This window comes from Thrips palmi, unplaced genomic scaffold (assembly GCF_012932325.1).
Source record: "Thrips palmi isolate BJ-2018 unplaced genomic scaffold, TpBJ-2018v1 HiC_scaffold_4, whole genome shotgun sequence".
In the NCBI taxonomy this organism is placed as follows: Eukaryota; Metazoa; Arthropoda; class Insecta; order Thysanoptera; family Thripidae; genus Thrips; species Thrips palmi.
In genome coordinates, this window is record NW_023144631.1 from 3,092,402 (window position 1) to 3,112,996 (window position 20,595).

The 20,595-nt window shown below is 45.0% G+C and overlaps 2 protein-coding genes across 5 annotated transcripts; both read left to right on the forward strand.

Annotated features, from left to right (window-relative positions):
* Positions 1–1,300: 1,300 nt before the first annotated feature.
* LOC117649992 (guanine nucleotide-binding protein G(q) subunit alpha) lies at positions 1,301–17,009 on the forward strand. Of its 3 annotated transcripts, XM_034393230.1 has the most exons (10): positions 1,301–1,456; positions 1,941–2,254; positions 6,630–6,814; positions 6,908–7,062; positions 8,489–8,617; positions 9,018–9,146; positions 9,595–9,724; positions 9,811–9,964; positions 10,635–10,742; positions 12,358–17,009. In XM_034393230.1, exons 2-10 carry the CDS (start codon positions 2,137–2,139, stop codon positions 12,438–12,440), a joined length of 1,191 nt encoding a protein of 396 aa, XP_034249121.1. In that variant the 5' UTR covers positions 1,301–1,456; positions 1,941–2,136; the 3' UTR covers positions 12,441–17,009. The 3 variants fall into 3 exon arrangements, with proteins under 3 accessions (XP_034249121.1, XP_034249118.1, XP_034249119.1); XM_034393227.1 differs by lacking the exon at positions 9,018–9,146; XM_034393228.1 differs by lacking the exons at positions 1,301–1,456; positions 9,018–9,146 and adding an exon at positions 1,727–1,849.
* A 743-nt stretch (positions 17,010–17,752) lies between these two features.
* On the forward strand, positions 17,753–20,199 carry LOC117649993 (caltractin-like). Of its 2 annotated transcripts, none has more exons than XM_034393231.1 (5): positions 17,753–17,845; positions 18,466–18,617; positions 18,697–18,778; positions 18,859–19,043; positions 19,120–20,199. In XM_034393231.1, exons 1-5 carry the CDS (start codon positions 17,818–17,820, stop codon positions 19,207–19,209), a joined length of 537 nt encoding a protein of 178 aa, XP_034249122.1. In that variant the 5' UTR covers positions 17,753–17,817; the 3' UTR covers positions 19,210–20,199. The 2 variants fall into 2 exon arrangements, with proteins under 2 accessions (XP_034249122.1, XP_034249123.1); XM_034393232.1 differs by lacking the exon at positions 17,753–17,845 and adding an exon at positions 18,114–18,344.
* The last annotated feature ends 396 nt before the right edge of the window (positions 20,200–20,595 follow it).

A 20,595-nucleotide genomic window follows, 5' to 3' on the forward strand; every position in this document is an offset into this window, starting at 1 on the left:
ACAGGGAAGTCCGGGCTCTCGAGCCGCCGCATACAACACGAACTATCTCGTCCAAGGGCAGCCAGCCGCAGCCAGCCGAGCAAGGGAAGCTCTGCAAGGGCTGAAGGGCTAACAGGCGAGCGGAGCGGCGGAGCGGCACACTGGCACAGGGCGAGGCGGGGCGGGGCGGGCGAGGCGAGGCGGGCACCACGCCTCGGTTGGCCAGGCCGACTCGTCCTGTCCGGCCCAGCCTGGCTTGCCTGGCTTGCTCCGACCGATTCTGGGGCACATATAGTCGTGTGGTTCTGGGGGCAAGGGGCAAGGCCGTGCCGCGGCCAGTGGCAGCGTTCGGAGGGGAAGGGGAGGGTTGGACTAAACCCCCGACCTGGCCGACCTGGCCGGGGTGAAGCCTACACGTCCCCCTCCCCCCTGCAGCCCGCCACTGGCGACCCGCCCCTGGCCTGGCGTCGCCTGGCGTTGCCTGCCGTACAGGTGTCGCACCGGCAGGTGGCCAGGTGCTTCCCTCTTCCCTCTGCGACAGTCGGCCCAGTCGGCACGGGGCTGCAGCACTCGCTATCGCGCCACCGCCTCTCCGCGCGCCCTGGTCGCCCTGGTGCCCCAGGAGCCCCTGGTGCCCACGGTGCCCAGCTCATCGCCGAGCCCGCTGCTCGCGAACCGGCCAGAGGCGAGACGCGGCACGCAGGATTTGTCTCGACGCGCGACTGCATCCCAGTGTCGCCGCACTGTATCGCGCCCCGACTGTAGCGCACTGCAGCGCTCTGCAGGTGAGCTGGACGGCACACGCAACGCACGGCGCGCACCGGCCAGAGGACATCCAGGCGCGCCATTCCGAACGGTGCATTTGGTCGCGCTGCACGGGTCCACCCACGGGTCGCTCCGCGAGTGCGAGAGAGACGCCGCGACGAAATCACTGTTCGGAGTCATCGGTCTGTTGCTGAGCGGCCGCTAATTAGCGGGCTGGGGTCTCGCGGGTGGAGTGGAGGACGAGGACAGTGCGCCCGGCTGGTGTCGGAGTGTCAGAGGCTGGCCAACACGAATGGGCAGGAGCCAACGCGCAACGCCTCCAGCCACAGTGGTGTGGATCGTGGATGGTCTGGGATTTCCCTGGGCGCACGCCGCGAGCAGCCGAACTCGGAGTTGGGTGCGGTCCCGGCCTGCGGGTCCTCGGTTGGACGGAGGGACGGATTCGCGGGGGCGTTGGCGCGTTGGAGAGACGCGTTCGCGGAATCGCGTGCCTCGCAATCCGCGCGAATCCGCGCGCCATTGAAACATTGGCGCGGGTGGCGCGGGGAGAGACCGTAGCTTGTTTTCGATACGGTGCATGATGGGATTCACCATTGCACAGACGCCATCTTGATTGTAGGCGGTTGCCGTGTCATCTTTAATGTGAAGTTTTATTTACTTATTTTTGAGATACAGATGCATAGGAACGTCCATCCAATGGATAAACTCTTACGTAAGTTTCACTGTGTTTCATGACGAAAAACGTTTCTCTGTAACTGCCCTAAAAAGCGTATCGTCAACGCTGTCTGATCCATGTTTTGTCGCTGCTCCCAGTATCTCGACACTCGTTCTGTATTTAATCTTGTTATTTCGCCCCAGTATTGTCTGGTGCGGGGGCTCTCAAATCGAATTTGTTTAATGGGATCATACGCTGTTGAAGTGTGTGCCGCGGTTCCCGTCCCGTGGCGGGGCCGAGCCGTTTGGAGTCCTTGTAGAGAGGCGTATACACCGCGATAGCAGACGTACTTTGCGTCGTCTGGTCTGTAACAGGACTACCACACCCAGTGAGGGAGGCGGCGCAGCGGCGCTAAGGCAGCGCAGTGTATTGGCGGCCGACCCTAAATGTGTCGGTTTGCCGTGTTTCCAGTGCCTGTGATTGTGTTTCCCCCGATTGGCGGCCGCAGCGAAACTAATTACTGGTTTGTTTTACTGTTTAGGGGTCTCCTGCGCGTGAGCAGACGCCCTACAGACCGCAAAGAAACGGGGCCCCGCTCAGCTATAGTCGTCCCGCTGTATCTTCGGCCCCGAGTCCGGTGGTGGGGGAATGGGCATTGCCTGAGTGCGAGAGAGAAGCACGGGCCGAAGATACTCTGGGGCCAGTATAACATAGGCTGAGCAACCCTCAGACACAACATGGCGTGCTGTCTGTCGGAGGAGGCCAAAGAACAGAAAAGGATAAATCAAGAAATCGAAAAACAACTAAAAAGGGACAAAAGAGAGGCAAGAAGAGAACTCAAGTTACTATTACTGGGTAAGTACTGTGCAACTCTGAAGCGTTCTACTGCAAAGAAATCGCCTTGTCAAATGACGGCAATATAAGCCTACCATTCCGAGAAAGGGCCACATAGCCTCTATTTTTCGCCGATCATGTTTTTAAAATTGCTAGCAATGATTCAATGATTGGAAACTGCTGTCCTGCGCGTGGATAAGCATCTTAAGTTGAGAAATTTACGTGGTTACTTGGGCCCTGCCCAAAGGATAGATTTCTGAAGGCTTAGTAGAAACTTTTTAGGTTGGATTTTATATGGTTCTTGTCAGAATTTTTGAGACTTCCCTCAACTCCTCAAATCTTTCTGAAATTATAGTTTGTTGTTGCTTGTATTATATGATCAAGATTGTTGACAAAATCTTTGTAAACTTAACCTTAAATTTATCGTTTTCATGTATCATTGATTTTTAGGTTCTTTTCGATTTAAATTTCATGTGCGTTGCCTCTTTTATTTTCACCTTGTGTTTAAATTTATTCCTGATCTAATGTAAAGCTGGTCCTCATCAATGTCTTAGTACCTTAGTTTTTACTAAAAACTCTTACACCCATTAACCACAAACTTCCTTTTAAACAAGTGAATTTGTCCATCTTTGTTAGTAGAGTTATGGTAGATTTATACAGTATTTAAATTCAGACAGTCAAAACTTTATGACTTTATTTTTAAATGGAAGTTTGCACGTCCTTTGAAGTATTAGTGATATAAATAATCATTTTAAACACATAACTAATAATGACAACTTTTAATTATAGACATATTGGGTGTAAAAGTTTTATCCTGTAGTTTTGTGCAATTTATGCACCAGTGTGGACTGCTTTACATGGTTTGCGCGTAATATTTAACGCCTTCACTCAACTCCACAAGTCTCTGCCCCAACCTCCGGTCTGTGATACTGCTGCCTTGCTGTTTCTTTGAATGCTATCCTCACTCGAAATCAATTTTGAAAGTTCAGTCCTTTGATCTAAGGTGGGTAAAATATGCTTAAAGAATTCATCCTTGGATCAAAGGTGCTGTTCCTCCTGCATTCTCATCCCTCCTGTCCTCTGTCTCCCCATTCATTTCCCATTCATTTCCAACTGAAGCGCACAGTCCATCGGTCAGTAGTTGAGATAGGATTTCGCCAACGGAGCTAACCTGTCACTTAAAGTTGTACTCCTGTCAGGTTCACTGTGTGTCTGGCCAGGGAGGGTGTTGCTGTGCCTGTTTGATTGGACCACGCCAACCCATGGCAGGCCTTGGCAAGCAAGCCTGGGGCAGCCCAGCAGAGGCAGGCCAAGGCTCAGCTGGGACAGTCTTTATATGCCAATTGAAGTAGAGCCCACTGACCACTGGAGCCTGCCAAGTGGATGTGAGATGGGTCACCCGACCACCTTCCCGCTGTCAGGGCATGGCTGGCATGGCTGGGCCTCCGCCTAGGCTGTCACCCCACCCTGCGCCTGCTGTGCCGCACCTGAAGGGGAATGCCGTGCCTCTGCCTCTGGATTTGATTTGTACTTTTATTTGATATCGCGGTCCCGCACAGCCTTCCGCGTGGTACGCCTCGCGGGTTTGTGTGCAACAAGCGGCTTTTGCAGCACGGCTCCGCGGCAGCGCGCAGCCAGGTGGAGGTGGGGCTTCGCTTGCTTCGGTTGTCCGCTCGCTTCGCTCCCCCTGGCCCCCGGTGTGGCCCTGGTGTGTCGCTGTCCGCGGCGCTGCCCTCGACGGGGGCCATAGGCGACCCCGGCTCGGCTCGGCGCGGTCCGGCTCGGTCCGTCTGGGCTTTGGCCCGGCATTGCGCTGCTTTGCTCGACTCGTCCCGCGCTCTGCCGGCCGCACTTAGCGGTCTTCTGTGACCTCAGTCCAACCCCTCCCCCGTGCCGCCTACCCACCCCGCCCTGCCCCGCCCCGCCCTGCCCCGCCGCGCAGGTGTTTCCCGGTGACCTCGGCCCATTTCGGAAAAGTGTGGGCAAATTTAACGCGGTCGGCGCTGTTCTTTGTCGCGTGCACTTCCGCGGCGGGGGAGTCCGTCAAGCGGCCCGGGGGAAAAAAGGGGGGGGGGCACTACCCCGCGTCCGTACGCGGTACGCGTCCGATCCCCTCGGCGGTATTTAGCAAAATTGACAGATGCCCTCAGTTTCGGACGAGAAGGGGAGGAGCTTGGCCTGGGCCCGGGCATGCCGCCGGGGCGCGGCGGGTGCGGCGGTGCCGGTTCGCGAGGCGTTGCTAACCGCGCCGCGGCTGGGTGACATGTTAGCGAGGGCGGGGCACATCGGGGCGCTCTCTTTTCTCTGTAAACCATTTCGATTGCTCCCCGGCCCACGGCAGCCTACGGCAGCGGCCGCCCCCGCCCCGTCGTGCTGGGTCGTGCCGGGGCGTGGCGGGGCGGGGCGTGCACGCCGCGGTCTCGCGGCACCTGCACGCTGCACGGGCTTGGCGGCCTGGCCTAGAGCATGGCCTAGTATGGCCCAGAGCATGGCCAGGTCGGCGGCGCGGTCCGAGTGGGTCCGAGCTTCCGCAAGGGTGTGCCGCGGCGTGCCGGCCTGACCTCTGACCCGCTCTTGGCCGGGCCGTCTTGGCGCTGCCTCACGTGTGCCCCTCCCCCTAGTCCCTTCTGCAGCACCCTGCGCGCCCTGCGTGCCCTGCGTCCGCATCCCATGCCGAGGTCCCCGCCCTGTTCGTACTGCCCGCACTGTTCGTACCCTTGGCGAGGTGTTGGCGCCCCTCAACGCCGCGCGCCGCTCCCCCCGCGCCACGCCGCCGCGCCGCCACGCCCCTGCCAGATTCCGTTCCCCCTCCCCGCCACTCCCCTCATTCAGAACCGCCACCGTTCATTCATCCACTGGGCCACTACTGGCCACCGCCGCTACTCCCGCACCGCGCAGCACCGCGCAGCGTCGCGCAGCCCAGCCGAGCGATTCAGAGCAGCGGTTTGTCGCTCTGTCTCCCTCGCACCCTTATGGAGAGCCACACGAGTGCGACAGGGACAGAGCGGCGAAACGACTCTTCTGAATCGCTCGACAGCACCGCGTTATGCCGCTATCGAGCCTCCGAGGCTAGGTCCCCGGGGCGCCAGGGGCGGCCAGGGGGTCCGGTGGGAGGAGAGGGGAGAGGAGGGGAGGGGGAAACTCGAGGGTAAAATATCAACTCGTGGCTTCTAATTTGATCCTTGCCGCGCCTCGGCTTGTTCCTGCAGGCCCATGCCGGCGCGGCCTAGCGCGGCCTAGAGCCCAGCGTCGGCCTGAGTGCGGCGGAGTGTGCTGTCGCCCTGCAGAGGTCTTCCGTCGCTCTGTCTCTCTCGCACCCATACGGGACGCCCAATGAGTCCGAGAGAGACAGAGCGGCGAAAACGGCCTGCACTGAACTGGCCGGCATTGGCATTGACCGGCCCGCCGCGGGGCCGCGGCTTGAGGGGCCCAGCGGCCGAGGGGCGCACCTTGTCGCCTTGACTTGCCGTCCTATCCCTTCAATGAGCTTTCCTCCCGGCTTTCCTCCACTCGGCGCTCTCCGCGGGGCCGCGCTGCGCTTGTGTTTCCGGTGCGGGTGCTGGCCGGCCCTGCCGTGCCGCCTGCCGCCCCTGGCAGGGCAGGCAGGCAGGCCGGCAGGCAGGCAGGCCGGCAGGCCGCCCCGTGTCGCATGCACCTTCCTTCCTTCCTTCCTTCGGCCCTTCCGCTGTTCCGCCCTTCGGCCCTTGGGCTTCGGCCCTTGGGCCCTTCCGCCTTTCCCCTCGCATTGTCTCTCCCCGTTCATTCACCTCCCTCCTCTCCTCTCCTTGCCCCACCCCCTCCCACCCCTTCCCACCCCCGCGCCACGCCCCTTCCCTCCCCCTCCCCCTCGCGCAGGGATCGATACCGCGGAGGGCTCTAGGCTGCGTCTGTCCGGATCGGGCTGTGCCTGCCCGGCCTGCCCGTGCCAAAGCCGGCCGGGCCGCGTTGCTGGTCTCTCTCGCCTCTCTCTCCCTCACGGGTCGCGGTTTGCACGCGGCCGCTGCCGCCGCGCTGAGCGAGGGAGAGAGATGCGATGCGATGCGGCGCGTGGCCGGCCGGGCCAGCCGGGCCGGGGGGCCGGGTCTCTAGGGCCGGCTGTGGACGCGGCAGCCTTGGGCAGCCCTGGGCAGCCCTGGCACACACAATGGTCGCTGTTGAGGTGGCTCCATAAATCCGTAAATGATAACAGCAAAGCGGGTTGTATCAAAATGAACTCTGACTCTATGTGTGTCGCGAAGTGCCGCTGCACGGCTGTAAAGCATAAATAAATTGGGTCAAAACTCCTTAAAAATAAAAATCTAAGAAAGAAACAACTTTTAAGTGACATTTTGACTTTCTGATTGGTGGTGTCTCCAATTTGCAGCCCTTATTTTAGTGTTCTTATCTTTGTTTACAGGTACTGGTGAGTCAGGGAAGTCAACTTTCATCAAACAGATGAGAATTATCCATGGCTCCGGCTACTCAGATGAAGATAAAAAAGGCTTTATCAAGCTAGTCTATCAGAATATATTCATGGCAATGCAGTGCATGATACGGGCTATGCCTCTGCTCAAAATCAGTTTTGCAAATGGTGACAACATGGTAAGAATGACAAATTTTCATCAGATCAAAATTTCCTGTGACCTTCATTTCTCTTATTAATAATCTTACCTTTCTTTCTTTTTTTTTTTTTAGGATAAAGCGGAATTAGTTCGTGTCGTAGATTTTGAGACAGTAACTACGTTTGAGAGTCCGTATGTGGAAGCTATCAAAGACCTATGGGCAGATCCAGGTGTCCAGGAGTGCTATGACCGCAGGAGAGAGTATCAGCTTACAGACTCTGCCAAATAGTGAGTAAAGGAGTTTTTCAAGTGCCTCATGCCAAAGCCTCCTCAGTGCAGTGAAGTGTTTTAAGTGAAGTGTGAATTTGGGCTTCAATCTACAGTGAAGATGCCCATTCAAAGTGTTTGTGGGTTGAGAAGATTCCTCAAGCTGAAACCAACAATGTCATCCAGATGTGTTCAATAATTTTCATTGTCTTTTCTTTGCAATGTTCAGCCTAACCTGGTGAACTTTTGTACTATGCACTTGGCAATTTCAGCATTTAAGTCAATGCCATCATTTCATTTATATTTAATTATTACTTTTATTTGTTGTTTTGTCCTCATGCCTCAAAAATGTTATTGCATCCATTACACATTAGATAGATGTATAAATTCAAAATCATTGAAGTCTTTTTCTCCAAGTTCTGTTAATGATAGCCTTGAAATAATAGTCTGACAAATTTTGTTCATTCAATGTTTATAAATCGAGTTTATGGTTTCTTAAGACACAAATAATATGAAAGAAATAGAAATTTGAATTTTGACCTATTCAATATTCTGTAGCTTTACTGTTTTGAGATTAACTTCCCTAAATTAGATTCAATTAATTACTCATTTTGGGTTCAAAGTTGCTTCACCAGGGAATTCAGATCAGCTTTGTATTTTTGTAAGTTTGTAGTTCTGCCAAGTACGCCTGCTTTATTTTCCCCTGTCCCCCTGGCTTGTGGAACTGCATGCCCTGTAAAATATATGGCTGATCTGGATCATCTGGTACATTGATATAATTGTGCACATGTGTCTGTATATTTTTGAGTTTATTTATACTGCAGAACTGCCTCAATTTAATGTTAAATTTTCAATTGTTGCTTATTCCAGTTTAAGTTCCTCCCTTTCTCTACTTTAAAAAAATTATCACTCAAACCCCATGTGGGGTTGACACATTTTTGTTTATAGATTGTTTTTGTCTTGTGCAATCAAGATCTGACATGATGGTGGCTCAGGCTCACTTGATAATACGTGTATCTTATGTGTAATGGTAAAAGTGTGCTGCTATGATATGCTATGAATGGTTTGTGTAGTTTATAACAATCTACCTCCCTTTCATAAAGTTGGAGGTCTAAACATACGTTTGCATCCTTTTCTTGGCTCCAAGGGTAAACGTCATTAAGGAAATTTAAATTACGTTCTGGGCTTTCTTTCCCGTGAGTTAATTTAGTGGTAAAATACGTTTATGACACCCATAAAACATTTGCTTTACCTGCATCAGAACACAGACATTCTAAATTTAAAGAGAAGCTCTTTGATTGAGACTTCCTTGGGGCAAGATCAGGCTGTTATGTCTTTTTTTTTTTTTTGGTCTTTTCTTTTGTCAGTTATTATTTTACTACTTTTAATCTTCTGTTCTATTTTGTTTTATATGGTTTCCTGATAAGTCTTTTGTCTCTCATTGTAGCTACCTGAACGAGATTGACCGTGTAGCGGATTCAAACTACCTCCCCAATGAACAGGATATTCTACGTGTTCGAGTCCCCACTACGGGCATCATAGAATATCCCTTCGATCTTGAAGAAATCCGTTTTAGGTAAGGGGCCTGCTAACATCATTCGACGTCCATGGAATGCTGATTCTTCATTGATCTTAATTTTTGTTTTGCATGGGGGCTTGTGTTTTTTTGCTTTTCTCTAATGTCAATTTCACCATTTGTCATCATGATTTGTCTAACTGGTTGCTTATGATGATCATATATTATTTCTGCATTTTCAATCATCTTGTTTGCTTGCATGGTAAAGTGTTGACATTTTTTCTCATGTTGTTAACAGGAAACTTTCTGCTCTTACTCTTTCTCAAACAGCATGGCTTTGCAACTTCTGCGTTTGTGGAGACCTATGATTGCTTTTTGCCTTTTTTTCATTTTTGTTTGTCTTTGATTTCTGTAATATCGTAAAAGTTAAATTGTGTAAGCATGAGGACACTGCTTACAGCTACCTCGATGACTTGGCAAGAATTGAAAAGTCAGATTTTCTCCCAACTGAGCAAGACATTCTACGTGCTCGAGTCCCAACCACGGGTATTCTTGAATATCCATTTGATTTGGATTCTATTATATTTAGGTAATAGGTCTTATTATAATTGCACAACCTTGCCTCTGAATTGACAAGAAATCCTATCACAGTGCTAGAACACATGTTACTGGTTGACTATGTCCCTTAGCAAGTTGAATACCAAGTTCACATGTTTCGTCCGATTATTTACACATCACCCTACAAACATCTGAGGGAATAAATCAATCCCCTTAAAAACATTCTAAAACCATTGTTGCATTGTTGCATTATCTTTTTACTGGAGCTTCTACCTTGCATGCATTGTTTCGTCATTTGGTGGTTGTTTGTTAATGGCTTGTAGTTTTCCTCATTTAATTTATGCTTTGTACTCCTTCTTTAGATAGCATAGTTTAACCTTATTTTTCTTTCACTTCATATTATCTTTACACCCCAAGAGGAGCAGGCATAGATTAAACTTGGTACTTTTGTTTTAAAGTTTTGTATATTTTTTGTTTAGGATGGTGGATGTTGGAGGCCAGCGCTCAGAAAGAAGAAAATGGATTCACTGTTTTGAAAATGTTACATCCATTATCTTCCTGGTTGCTCTGAGTGAATATGATCAAATCTTGTTTGAATCTGAAAATGAGGTATGGATCTTATTGTTATCTTGTCTTGTGCCCTTGTTGTGCAGTGTGTTCATAGCAATTAATTCTAATTTTCTTGATCTCTGTAGAATCGAATGGAAGAAAGTAAGGCCTTATTCAAGACCATCATCACATATCCATGGTTTCAACATTCATCAGTCATTCTGTTTTTAAACAAGAAGGATCTTTTGGAAGAAAAAATTCTGCAGTCACATTTAGTGGACTATTTCCCTGAATATGATGGTAAGTCTCCTTCATTCGAATTCTGCTCTTTTTTTTAGAGTTGTGCTGTTTACAAAATGATAAATAATTGTAATTATCTTTGTTAAGAAAATTTTCATATTGTCCTTATATTGTACTTGAAAAGGGGCATTCTCTGATAGTGGACCATAATCTGATTTACTCTGTCTATTTTTGTCAAGCTTCTAATTGATACTAATTTGTGTAATCCTTACCATTGGTCAGGCCCAAAAGGTGACCATGTTGCTGCAAGAGAATTTATTCTTAAGGGATATCTTGCCCTTAATCCGGACCCAGATCGCATGTGTTATTCTCACTTCACCTGCGCTACAGGTCGGGCTTTTAACAGCCATATAACCAAGCTAGCCCAATAATTGTCCTGACCTTGTAGTAGTTCTCTTGAAGTAAAACTAATAATGTTCAAAATAATTCTTTTACCATGCCAGTTAGAGGCTTTCCAAATTGTAGTGTGATAGCAACAAGAAAGACCATGAAGTTGACTCTTAAGCTTGAATCCTATCATGAAATTTCCTGCCCCAAACCACTGTTGCACTGTCTCACTATCATAATTTATTATTGAACTGTCCATGCCACTTATGAAATCTCCTCCAGCACTGATGTTCCCCATGAATCTATAACCTCTCTCACCTGTTCACTATTTCTGCTTTTATAGGACCCCAGAAAGACGCTATTGCAGCTAGAGAGTACATTCTTCGAATGTTTGTTGAACTCAATCCTGACACAGAAAAAATAATTTACTCACACTTCACATGTGCCACAGGTATACTTTTTAAAACTTATCTGTATCTCTGCATGTGGGTTAGTGTTATCGTGTAGCCTTGTTTTGTATTTCCTCTTGAGAGACCAAAAATTAGGTTTCTTCCTGCTTTTTTTGTGTGCTGGCCCAGCAAAAATTCTTTAAAAAAAAGCTTTATTGCTTCTTAATGCTTCTTACCTTTTCTTGCTGCTTTTGATACCAAATGTCATTACATCAGACAAAGTTTATTAAGTCAATAGCAAGACTTTGATTCTCTGGGCTTCTGTTCCAGACTTAAAGTGTGTGTTTTGTTTCTTTTGCATGCCTGCCTCTTCTTCTGGATGTCCTTACTGGACTACAACTGCCTCTTTCTCTTCTGGCTCTGAAAAGAGCCTTTTGATTTCCCTATTTCAATCAATAGACACAGAAAATATTAAGCTTGTATTCTGTGCTGTGAAAGACACGATCATGCAGAACGCCTTAAAGGAATTCAATTTAGCATGATTGTTTCAGTCAGTGAAATGTAATTGGTCTGCTTGCTTTTCTGCAAAATTGATACTTGCTCTGTTGGTCTTTCAATACTGTTTTAAATTTGACTTTTATCTTTAGTCATGTCATAATTATAAACTTACTCTTCTAATTTTTATTATTGGAGGAAAGAAGTTGATCTTAGCTGACATGGATGTGACGAGTTGTCCAGAAAGTGTTTTGTGTTGCTACCCTTTGATGTGTGTGCAAAAAAGCTCTTTGAGAAATTGGTTTAGTTTTATATAACCATAAGGATAAGAACATTGCTTGTTTGCTCTCATTTTGACCCAGCTACCCAGGCCGGGCAATCCGAGAACTCGTCTAGCTGGGTAGGAGGAACCGGTCAAAGGTTTTTCCCGGACCACTTGCCACTCGGGTACCCAGGTCCACCTGGGGGGTCGATGGAACAGCGCCGTTTTGCCACGCGAACCCACCGGCATTTTCGTGTTGCCCACCTCGCACGGCACAGTTCTTCCGATCCCCCCGGGTTTTCCCGGGCAACCCGGTGACCCAGGAATAACCGTTGACCGGTTTGTACCCGGCTAACCGAGGTACCTGCGGTACGGGTTTTTGAGAGCTCTGAAGTAACGATGTCTTTGCATCTTGGCTAATGTACTGTGTGTGTTCAGTCGTTCTCTTTCTTTTCTTGTGGGAAACCATCTTAATTTCTTTCTGTTAGCTGTGTCTGCTTAACATTTTCAAGATATTTTTGTAAAGCCTTATGTCTACTAAAAGCACTTCTTAAGCTTAACTCTCCCTTTAGAAGGGATGCTTGCTTTTACAGTAGTGAATTTTAAAATGCTATTCTCATTTCAAATGACTTGTATGGTCTATACTTGCATGGGGAAAGTCTGGTTTTTAGGGTGGTTCTTTGCATGGTTTGTGCATGGAGAATGCTGCAAAGCACTTGAGGTGGTGGGCTAAAACTGGTAAGTGATATATAAATTAAAAATATAAGGTGTAGTTGTGAATCACCAAATTCACCTTGTTTCTCATAATTTGCTTCCCTTGAATAAATTTCAAATCAAAATAAATGTAGTTTTATTTTTTAAGTGAGTGAAATAAATAAATTCAGTGCATTAATGTCTTTGTCTTTCTATGTTGTTTTCAGATACTGAGAACATCAGATTTGTGTTTGCTGCAGTGAAGGACACAATTCTCCAGTCAAACCTAAAGGAATACAACTTGGTGTAGTGACTAGCACCCCAACGGCATGGAGTGCGGCACTCTGCAAGGCGCAAGGCCCAAGGGCATTGTGCAAGTACTTCATACGCCGACGGGTGTCCATACTTTTGCTGGCCTATTAGTGACGGCAACGGCAATCTGCTGCTAGCATGCTAGCATTCGCCACCTGTGGCCCTGCCGCCCAGCCGCCCTGCCAGTTGCCGTCGCCAAGAGACTGCTCATTAGTTGTGGCAGGAACAGAGTGGCTCGTCGTTGTGTCCAGCTTATGCTCCATCACATCGTACACCACCTTTAGCTTATAAATGAAACGATTTTCAAAATATGGTATGAAATATGATGAAAATGTGCAGCCCTTGAGACAGTCTAAGAGTTGTTCTGATTAAATGTACACATTGTAACTGTATTGCATTTAGTATTCCAGCTCAATTTGATAAAGGTATCACTTTTGAGCAATTTTATATCTGAGTTTTTTCTGCATGTGATGTCAAAACCGATTTCTACTGCCATATTTGTAAATAATGCCTGGAAAGACAGGCGCCCACGGACAATGACTAAGACGCAGAGGGTCATTCACTCACGGTTCATATAAAATATTTAACACAAAAATTAAAAAAAAAAAAACGCAATAATGTGTTGCAATGCAGGTTTATCTGCATACTTTGTTGTTACTACCATCAAGGCCTAACCAATTTTCTGTAAAATAATGCCATAGGTTGGCCTTTTATATCCTCTTCCTCCTTTTTTATATAAAAAAAGAAAGAAAAGCTGAACTTTATCTAAAGAAAAATGAGTTGTACCTGAATGCACTGAATGATCCAAGTAGCAGTTGATAGATAAGTGGCAAATTACCGCCGGCGTGGCATGGATGTGAATGGGAGAATAAAGGCCACTCTGCAATAAATCTATTTGTGGTTACTGAGTTTATTTTCTCTTGGTACTATTGCACTATATCAGAGTCCTATCTGGACAGAAACCTTCAAATTAACTCTTAATCTCCTAAATTTTAGTGATTGCAGCTTGTGTTCAATTGTGCATCATGTCCCTGTCTCTTTCCAAAATATTTCTTTCATCCGTCTTGATGTTTTATCTTTTGTAGATATCTTTGTGTATTAACGGAATTTCTTATAAAAATTGCTTTTTCATTTCTGGTGTGTTGTTTTTGTGTGTGAGTGTGTGTGTGTCTGATTATATAGGCATGATTGTGTGAATGATTGAGTGAGTGCCTGTGCGAGTGAGTGTGTCAATGGTGCAGTCATCTTTGTTGTCTGATTGAATTGCATGAAGAGAGAGATTTTCACTGCTCAAATTTCCTTACTTATGATTAGAGCCTTCATTAAAGTGCAAGTGGAACCTTGAGTTCAATGTTAGTTACTTTCCTCAGGCTCAACCTTTGTGAAATTAAAGGAGCCAGGCTTGCCCACGGCCTGGTTTGGCCCCAGTTAATTGGGTAGACTGTTTTTGTTTGTTTTTGTTTTTTCCAATATGAGACTTTAGTAAAGTGCAATGTGATATGATCATTTCATTTAGTGGTAATTGATGAAGGTGAAGGTTATTCTTTGTCTTCTAGATTTCTTAACGTCATTCAAAAAAGTAAGAGCATAATTTCATCCTTAGAAGAGGGTTCAGAACATTGAAGAATGTCACTTTTTCTTTAATGATCTCTGAGATTGTTTTGATATGATATAGAAGTTATGAATTCATGAACAAGTCATTCGTTTAAATTATTAGAAAACCTTTCCTCATGCACTGCGTATATATGTATGATTGTTTTTTTGTTTGTTTTTTTCATTATTCTTATGATGGTATCCCAGTGACATTTCCATTAAGTAACACTTCCATTTCATCAGGGATATATTGGAAGAAGTTTTGTCTCCCAATAATTCCTGGCTGATTGGAGGAAGATGGAATCCTCTGGTTCGGTGCTGAAATCTGCATCTTTCAAATTTCAATGATGTCACAGTTCTACCCGATAAACTAGGAACATGTGGTATTGTGAGTGAATGACCTTTTGCTGTAAGGTATGTTGCCTTAGGACCATGTCCGATACGGGGCTTTTGTGGTATTTGCTGTGTACCAATTCATTTTAAGATGGCGGTGGCTTTTCTTTTCAAAATCTGAATTGAGATTTCCTATTAAAGAATTATTTTGCATTCTACCATTTTAGAACTTGTTAAGGAATGTGTGGCTTTAAAATTATTTAGCATTTTCTGTTGTTTTGCCAATTGACAATTCTTTAAGTCCCTGCCTTGATATTGATATGATGAGCTGAAAAGAAATTGGGGCATATTAAAATTATTGATATCTGAGAGCAATCTGAACAAGACCAATCAAATGTAATTGTCTGTGTAAAACCTGTGTTATTCTTTTTTTTTTTTTTAACGTTTGGGCTTGAATTTGATTTTACTTTTGAAAGACGTTAAATTTGGAAACAATCTCGAGGAAACAACCACCCTTCAAGTCGACCATTTTATAAGTTGCTAGGTTTTTATCTGCTTTTGTTAAGTTTGTACTCAATTTTTGGTGTTCATAGGCAGGCAGCTGCTATCTCTCTTCCCTGCCCTCTTCTTCACTTGGAACAGTTTCCTTCTTTTCCTCCTGCCTTTTCTTCTTCCTTTTGTTTTCTTTATAGAGAAAGAAACCCCTTTAGACAAAGGAAATGTTTGCTAGAGTCATGAATCTGTGTTTGAACACAATACAAATGTGACTGTGATTCTGTGTTCCAAGTTATTGACAGCCAGCCTTGCTCTGCTGGTGGCTCACACTCCTAGAACCAGGCATTGTACCAGCTGCCTGAAATATTTTTCTTCAACAGTTGACAGTTGGTGCTTGCCTTGGTGTTAAGTGTTGTGGAAAACCATATTGTTTTACCCATGATATCGTCCATAAATGTGTTGTTGTTTTATTCTTATAATTTTTTGTTTGTTTTTAGTTTATCATGCTATTTTTATTTAATTCTTTGCTGTATGTGGAAAAAGAGGAGACTGCAAGAATTATCAGCTGTCATTCTGGGTGGTGCTTTTTGAACATCAGGGGGTCTATTGTCAGGATAGTAGTAGTCAGGACTCAATGGAAAACTGTTCAGCTTAGACACAAGAAGAAGAAGAAAAAACTAACTACCCCATTGAATGCTGTTTCTTATCATTTCTCTCTCATTGAAATTAGTGCAACACATGTTGTCTATAGAATGTTGTTTAAGTGTGCCAAAAGTTCAAGCCACATTTTAAGATTGTTTAGTTATGACCTCTCATGTTAGTCACCAAATTGAAGCAACCAGCTGTTGTCTTTACCTAAAGCTCTCTTAGTATGTCACACCAGATTTTGGCTGAAGTTTCCTACTGACTACATGTTTACTTTTTTACCTTAATGCATTCAACTTTCATCCACAGTGCATGATCATCAAAACCTTTGCAGATAGAAGTCTTCTCTTAAAGGACTTAGACACTTGGTTCAACTATTTAGATTGATAACAATGTCTTCCATTTTCTCACTACTTACGACAAGAAACTCACTGATGTTTGAAGTTGCCTTTGCTGCTAGTTTTTTGTTGTCATTATTCTGTATGTGACCTTGCATTCTTAAAATATGTATTTTGGGAGTAACTACTGTTTTCCTATGACTACACACCCCCTGCTGTTTGCTACCATTCTGTTGCAACGCTCTTCACTTTGAGCATGTGTCATTGCCCTATTTCTAGATGCTAAGCCAAAGTATTTTTTTTATTATAATTATTATATTTACTATTATTAATGATTGAGTAATGGTATGTTTTGCAAGGACTAAAATGAAGTTTTTCCTTCCTGTACATGTAATTTAAATTCCCAGTTTATATTATAAATATTGTTATATAAAAATTAATTTAGATTGTAGAATGAAATTTATAAAGGCAGAAGTTTCTCATTTTCCCAATGCAAGCCCTAGATGAAAGAACAATGTTTCCTTCCTTGTGATTATTTATTTTTATTTCTTCAATCGTTTTCAAAGTTTCTGCTGTCTATGTTCCATTATTTCAATGTGTTGTGCTTTAAAGTCGCATGCAATGCAGTGTGCATAAGATGTTTCTCATGGGCAGCGTACTATACAGACATATTCTCAAGATATGGAAAACAAAAAATTCCTGATTATTTAATTTATTTCAGTTCTGCATTTACGCTGACTGGAAGAAAACTTAACTCAAGCCAAGAGTGAAGCTGTGTCAAAGATAAATCTCTTTGCTGCTTGTTTTGCAACTGAATGGATGTGAAGGGTTGTGTTGTGAGTGAATGTGCGTGAGTTAATGTGAGTGCGTGTGTGCGTACGTGCGTGTGTGCACGCGTGTGCGTTTGAGAGCGTATAGGCCTTAGGCCATTTGTAATTTCTTGTCAAAAAATATATATACACGTTTTTCTGAAGTGTGTTTTACCTTCCACCTGTCTTCGCTCGTTTGACAGCCCTGACCGAGCTCATATTCAATTGGAAGATTGTATGTAAACACTATTTTCTGTGCAAGGGTCGAATGTAACAACTTTCATTTCCCTGTATAAAGTAGTATTTATTCTTTTGTATAAGATATTTGAAATAAGAATTAACATAGACTGTTTACATCTTCATGCTTTATTTATTTGCCAGACCCATTTTCAAGCATTGTAAGCCTTACCAGACCGTCACAATCTTTCTAATTACCTGCCCTACTTGGGAGAGGCCCACGTTTCCTGGTAATCGGTGGTGGGCCAATAACAGCAAATCGCTCTCTCCCTACTCCGTGTTCCGCCCTGCGTTTCAAGTGACCCTGCGTGGTAGAAAACAATGGATTTTACTAATGAAACGCGCTGGAGGTTGCTCAGCTCTATGACACTTGCTTACTCATACTTCATACACTCATACTTCTCGCCGTGTTCGCGCCGGAAGGTAGAGGGAAGGCCCACGGCTAAAGGTCTCAGTCAGCCACACTGTTGAAGCCCATGAAGGCGACTGCCAAATTTGAGTCTCCAGGAGGAACTCGATCCGTACCATTGCCGCGGCATTTCCCAAAACAAGCGCCGTTCTAGTTCGGTTTCATCCATTCATTCCTTGCTCAAAAGGACTGTTTCGAAGGTGGCGTCTCAAGTAGACGGTTGTCGATTGACAAGACGCTCCTGCTTAAACCTGCAAATTTTGCTGTAAGTTTGGTTTTTCTAAAAAAAAAAAAATGGTTTGGTTTGGTTTGTGGGATTTGGAGCCAGCGAGATTTGGGTGGATTTTTGACGGTCGTGCCGTCCCGCCTTTCAGGCCGTGGGACGGCTGTTGCCAGTTTTGGCCGCTAGGGGCGCTAGAGAGCATTCCTCGTTCGAACTGGAGACTAGAGAGCCTAGAGTAAGAGAGAATCGTCAAACGAGGTGGTGGAGGGCCGACGCTGATTGGCTGCGTTCCGATGCGGCCTGTGCGTGCTCACTGGGAAGGTTAGTTTGCCCCTATCGACCAATGATGTGCAACGCTTTTAGGATGGATTGCTTTCCATGACTGTCGAGGTTAAACTTTGGGCTTTTCCGATCGCCGCTACGGCGCTTCGGGTCGGTTATACGCACACAGACTGCATTTTATCTGCTGCTCCGGCCCTACTCCGGCCTCAGCGGACCTCAGCCAATGAACGTCGAGATATCAGACTCTCCCCCACTCCCGGCTCTCTAGTTAGAACCATAGCGACGCGACAGTGGCGCCAAACATATGTTTTGTTTTTTCTGAAGGGAAGGGTGGGAAGGGTTGTTTCTGCTCTTGCACTAGATGCACAGATGTCAGTCTCTTAACTCCATTTGGATGAACTGAGGTACTCGTTTGATAGAGATTTCTACCAGCACGGTGTTCTTCCTGACTGACTTGAACAGTTTTGCAAAGAAGAATTGTCACGAGCATTGGGAAACGCTTCCCATTCATCTAACCTCATCTATAGCCCATATTTGAGTAAGAAGTGCTCATTGCCATATTAGTTGCTCTATCTCTGTCCATTCTGTATTATAGCAGATATTATCTTAAGAATTTAATCCTTTCCATGTTTTGTGTTCGTCAATTTGTTTTCTTTAAGATTTTTCAGGTCCAGCAGTGACAATGGGTACAAGAAAGAAGTCAGGTGGGCCCAAATTTGATTTGAGTGCTGAACAGCGAGCTGACATCAAAGAAGCATTTGATCTCTTTGACACTGAAGGCAAAGGAAAAATTGAAACGAAAGAACTGAAGGTAACTTGTTTTCTTTTTTAACAAAAGCCCATTAATTTTTTTTTATTTTTCATTAATTTTGTCTGTACTTCTTCCACAGGTTGCCATGAGGGCACTTGGGTTTGAACCTAAAAAAGAGGAAATCAAGAAAATGGTTGCTGAAGTTGATAAAGACGACACAGGTACAATACCGTTAAGCTTTCAGAATTAATCAGTATTCGTGTCACACATCTTGACTTTCAATTTTTTTTTATTTGCTTAGGCAAACTGTCTTTTGAAGAGTTTTTGAACTTGATGACAACCAAAATGGCTGAAAAAGACACTAAGGAAGAAATCATGAAAGCTTTCAGACTTTTTGATGATGATGAAACAGGGAAAATTACATTTGAAAATTTGAAAAGAGTAGCAACAGAATTGGGCGAAAATTTAACTGATGAAGAACTTCATGTAAGGAGTACAACTGCTACATGTTTTTACAAATTTGATTGTTAAGATCTTCTCTACTGATGAATTAAATTTTCAGGAAATGATTGAGGAGGCGGACCGTGATGGTGATCACAAAATAAGCCAAGAAGAATTTTTACGCATTATGAAGAAAACAAGTCTCTACTAAATTTTCAATGTTCAATCAGTTTTAATCTGGGTGCATTTATATTATAATATTCTCTCTTGAATTCTGGTAAAATTTTCATTATGGTATTGTATGGAAAGGCTAAGAGGTTTCCATTCAAGTTTTCTTACCTAACTACTATGTGTGGTGTGGTTTAATGGTGAAGGTGTCAATGACCTGGTATTCTAACTGGGCCTCTAAGTCTTTAGGAAATCCAATGCTACTTTGAATTTCCATCAATTACAATACATGCCTCTGTCTGCCCTAATGCACATGTGTTTAAATTGTGTTCTGTGATTTTACTGGAAAGTAAGGTCTAACTGCCTCACTGAGGAAAGATTCTCTATTCATTGATTCATTTAGAAGTATTCATTTATTCAAAGACTTATAAAATCCAGAATTTTTTTTGTTTGTTTGTTTCTTTCTTTCTTTCCATGGCTTTACTTGAGTATTAATATAAATTGTTCCCTGTGTGATTGTAACTTACCGAAACTTAATATGTATGAAGTAATTTTATTTTTCTGTTCTAAAGATAATCAGTGACATATCCTTAAATAAGAATTTTGTTAGTATTTTAGATGTTGGTCCATGTTAATGTTTATCAATACTTTCCAGAAGATTGTATCTTTTGTGATTCCTCCTCATGTACTAGTAAGAACATTGCCATTCCCAAGTCTGTTATTATTGCATCACAATTATTTTGAATTTTCTGTGGCATGGTGTATTTTCCTGACTCTCTACTGTGTCTAGTCATACCCCAATTATGTTTACTGTGTTAACTGAACAAATTACTGAAAGTGTCAAACAGAGCATACCTGTTTAGTATTTGTACCCTGCCAGTGTTTTTTCCTATTGTATTTAGTTTGTAAGTCGTGTGGCCTATTATTTGCTTCAATGGAGACCATGCTCTGAAGTTTCATGGGGTGTTGTAATATGGGTGCCACCTGAAACCTATTTTTTTGCTCGCCCAAATAAATGAGTATTTATCTCAAATGTTGTGTTTCTTCTACATCAGTCTGAAAAAGTGACCCTAAACTAGAGAAAGGCTTTTTAATCTGCGTGAAAGTTCATTTTCGGGAAGTGAAAAGCAAAAGTCGGTTGATGATTCGATCAAGAAGGAACCCCTGACTGGGCAGGCAGTCCCGCGACACATACGTGCTGGGCGGGCTGGCATGGCGTTGCTTCTCAGGCGCTAAGTCGGCCTCTCCAGAAATTGAACTTGCAGCATTTGCACAAAGTTCCCGGGTCTCTGTGGAGGCTGAAGTGTCACAGCGAGAACTCACGCTCGGACTGGACTTCCCTGTCGACTCCCCACCAATGGATCAGTCTCCCTGGCCGGTCCCATACATGCGGCAACCCCCAGTCAAGCGGACCTGCTGCACTGCGCCT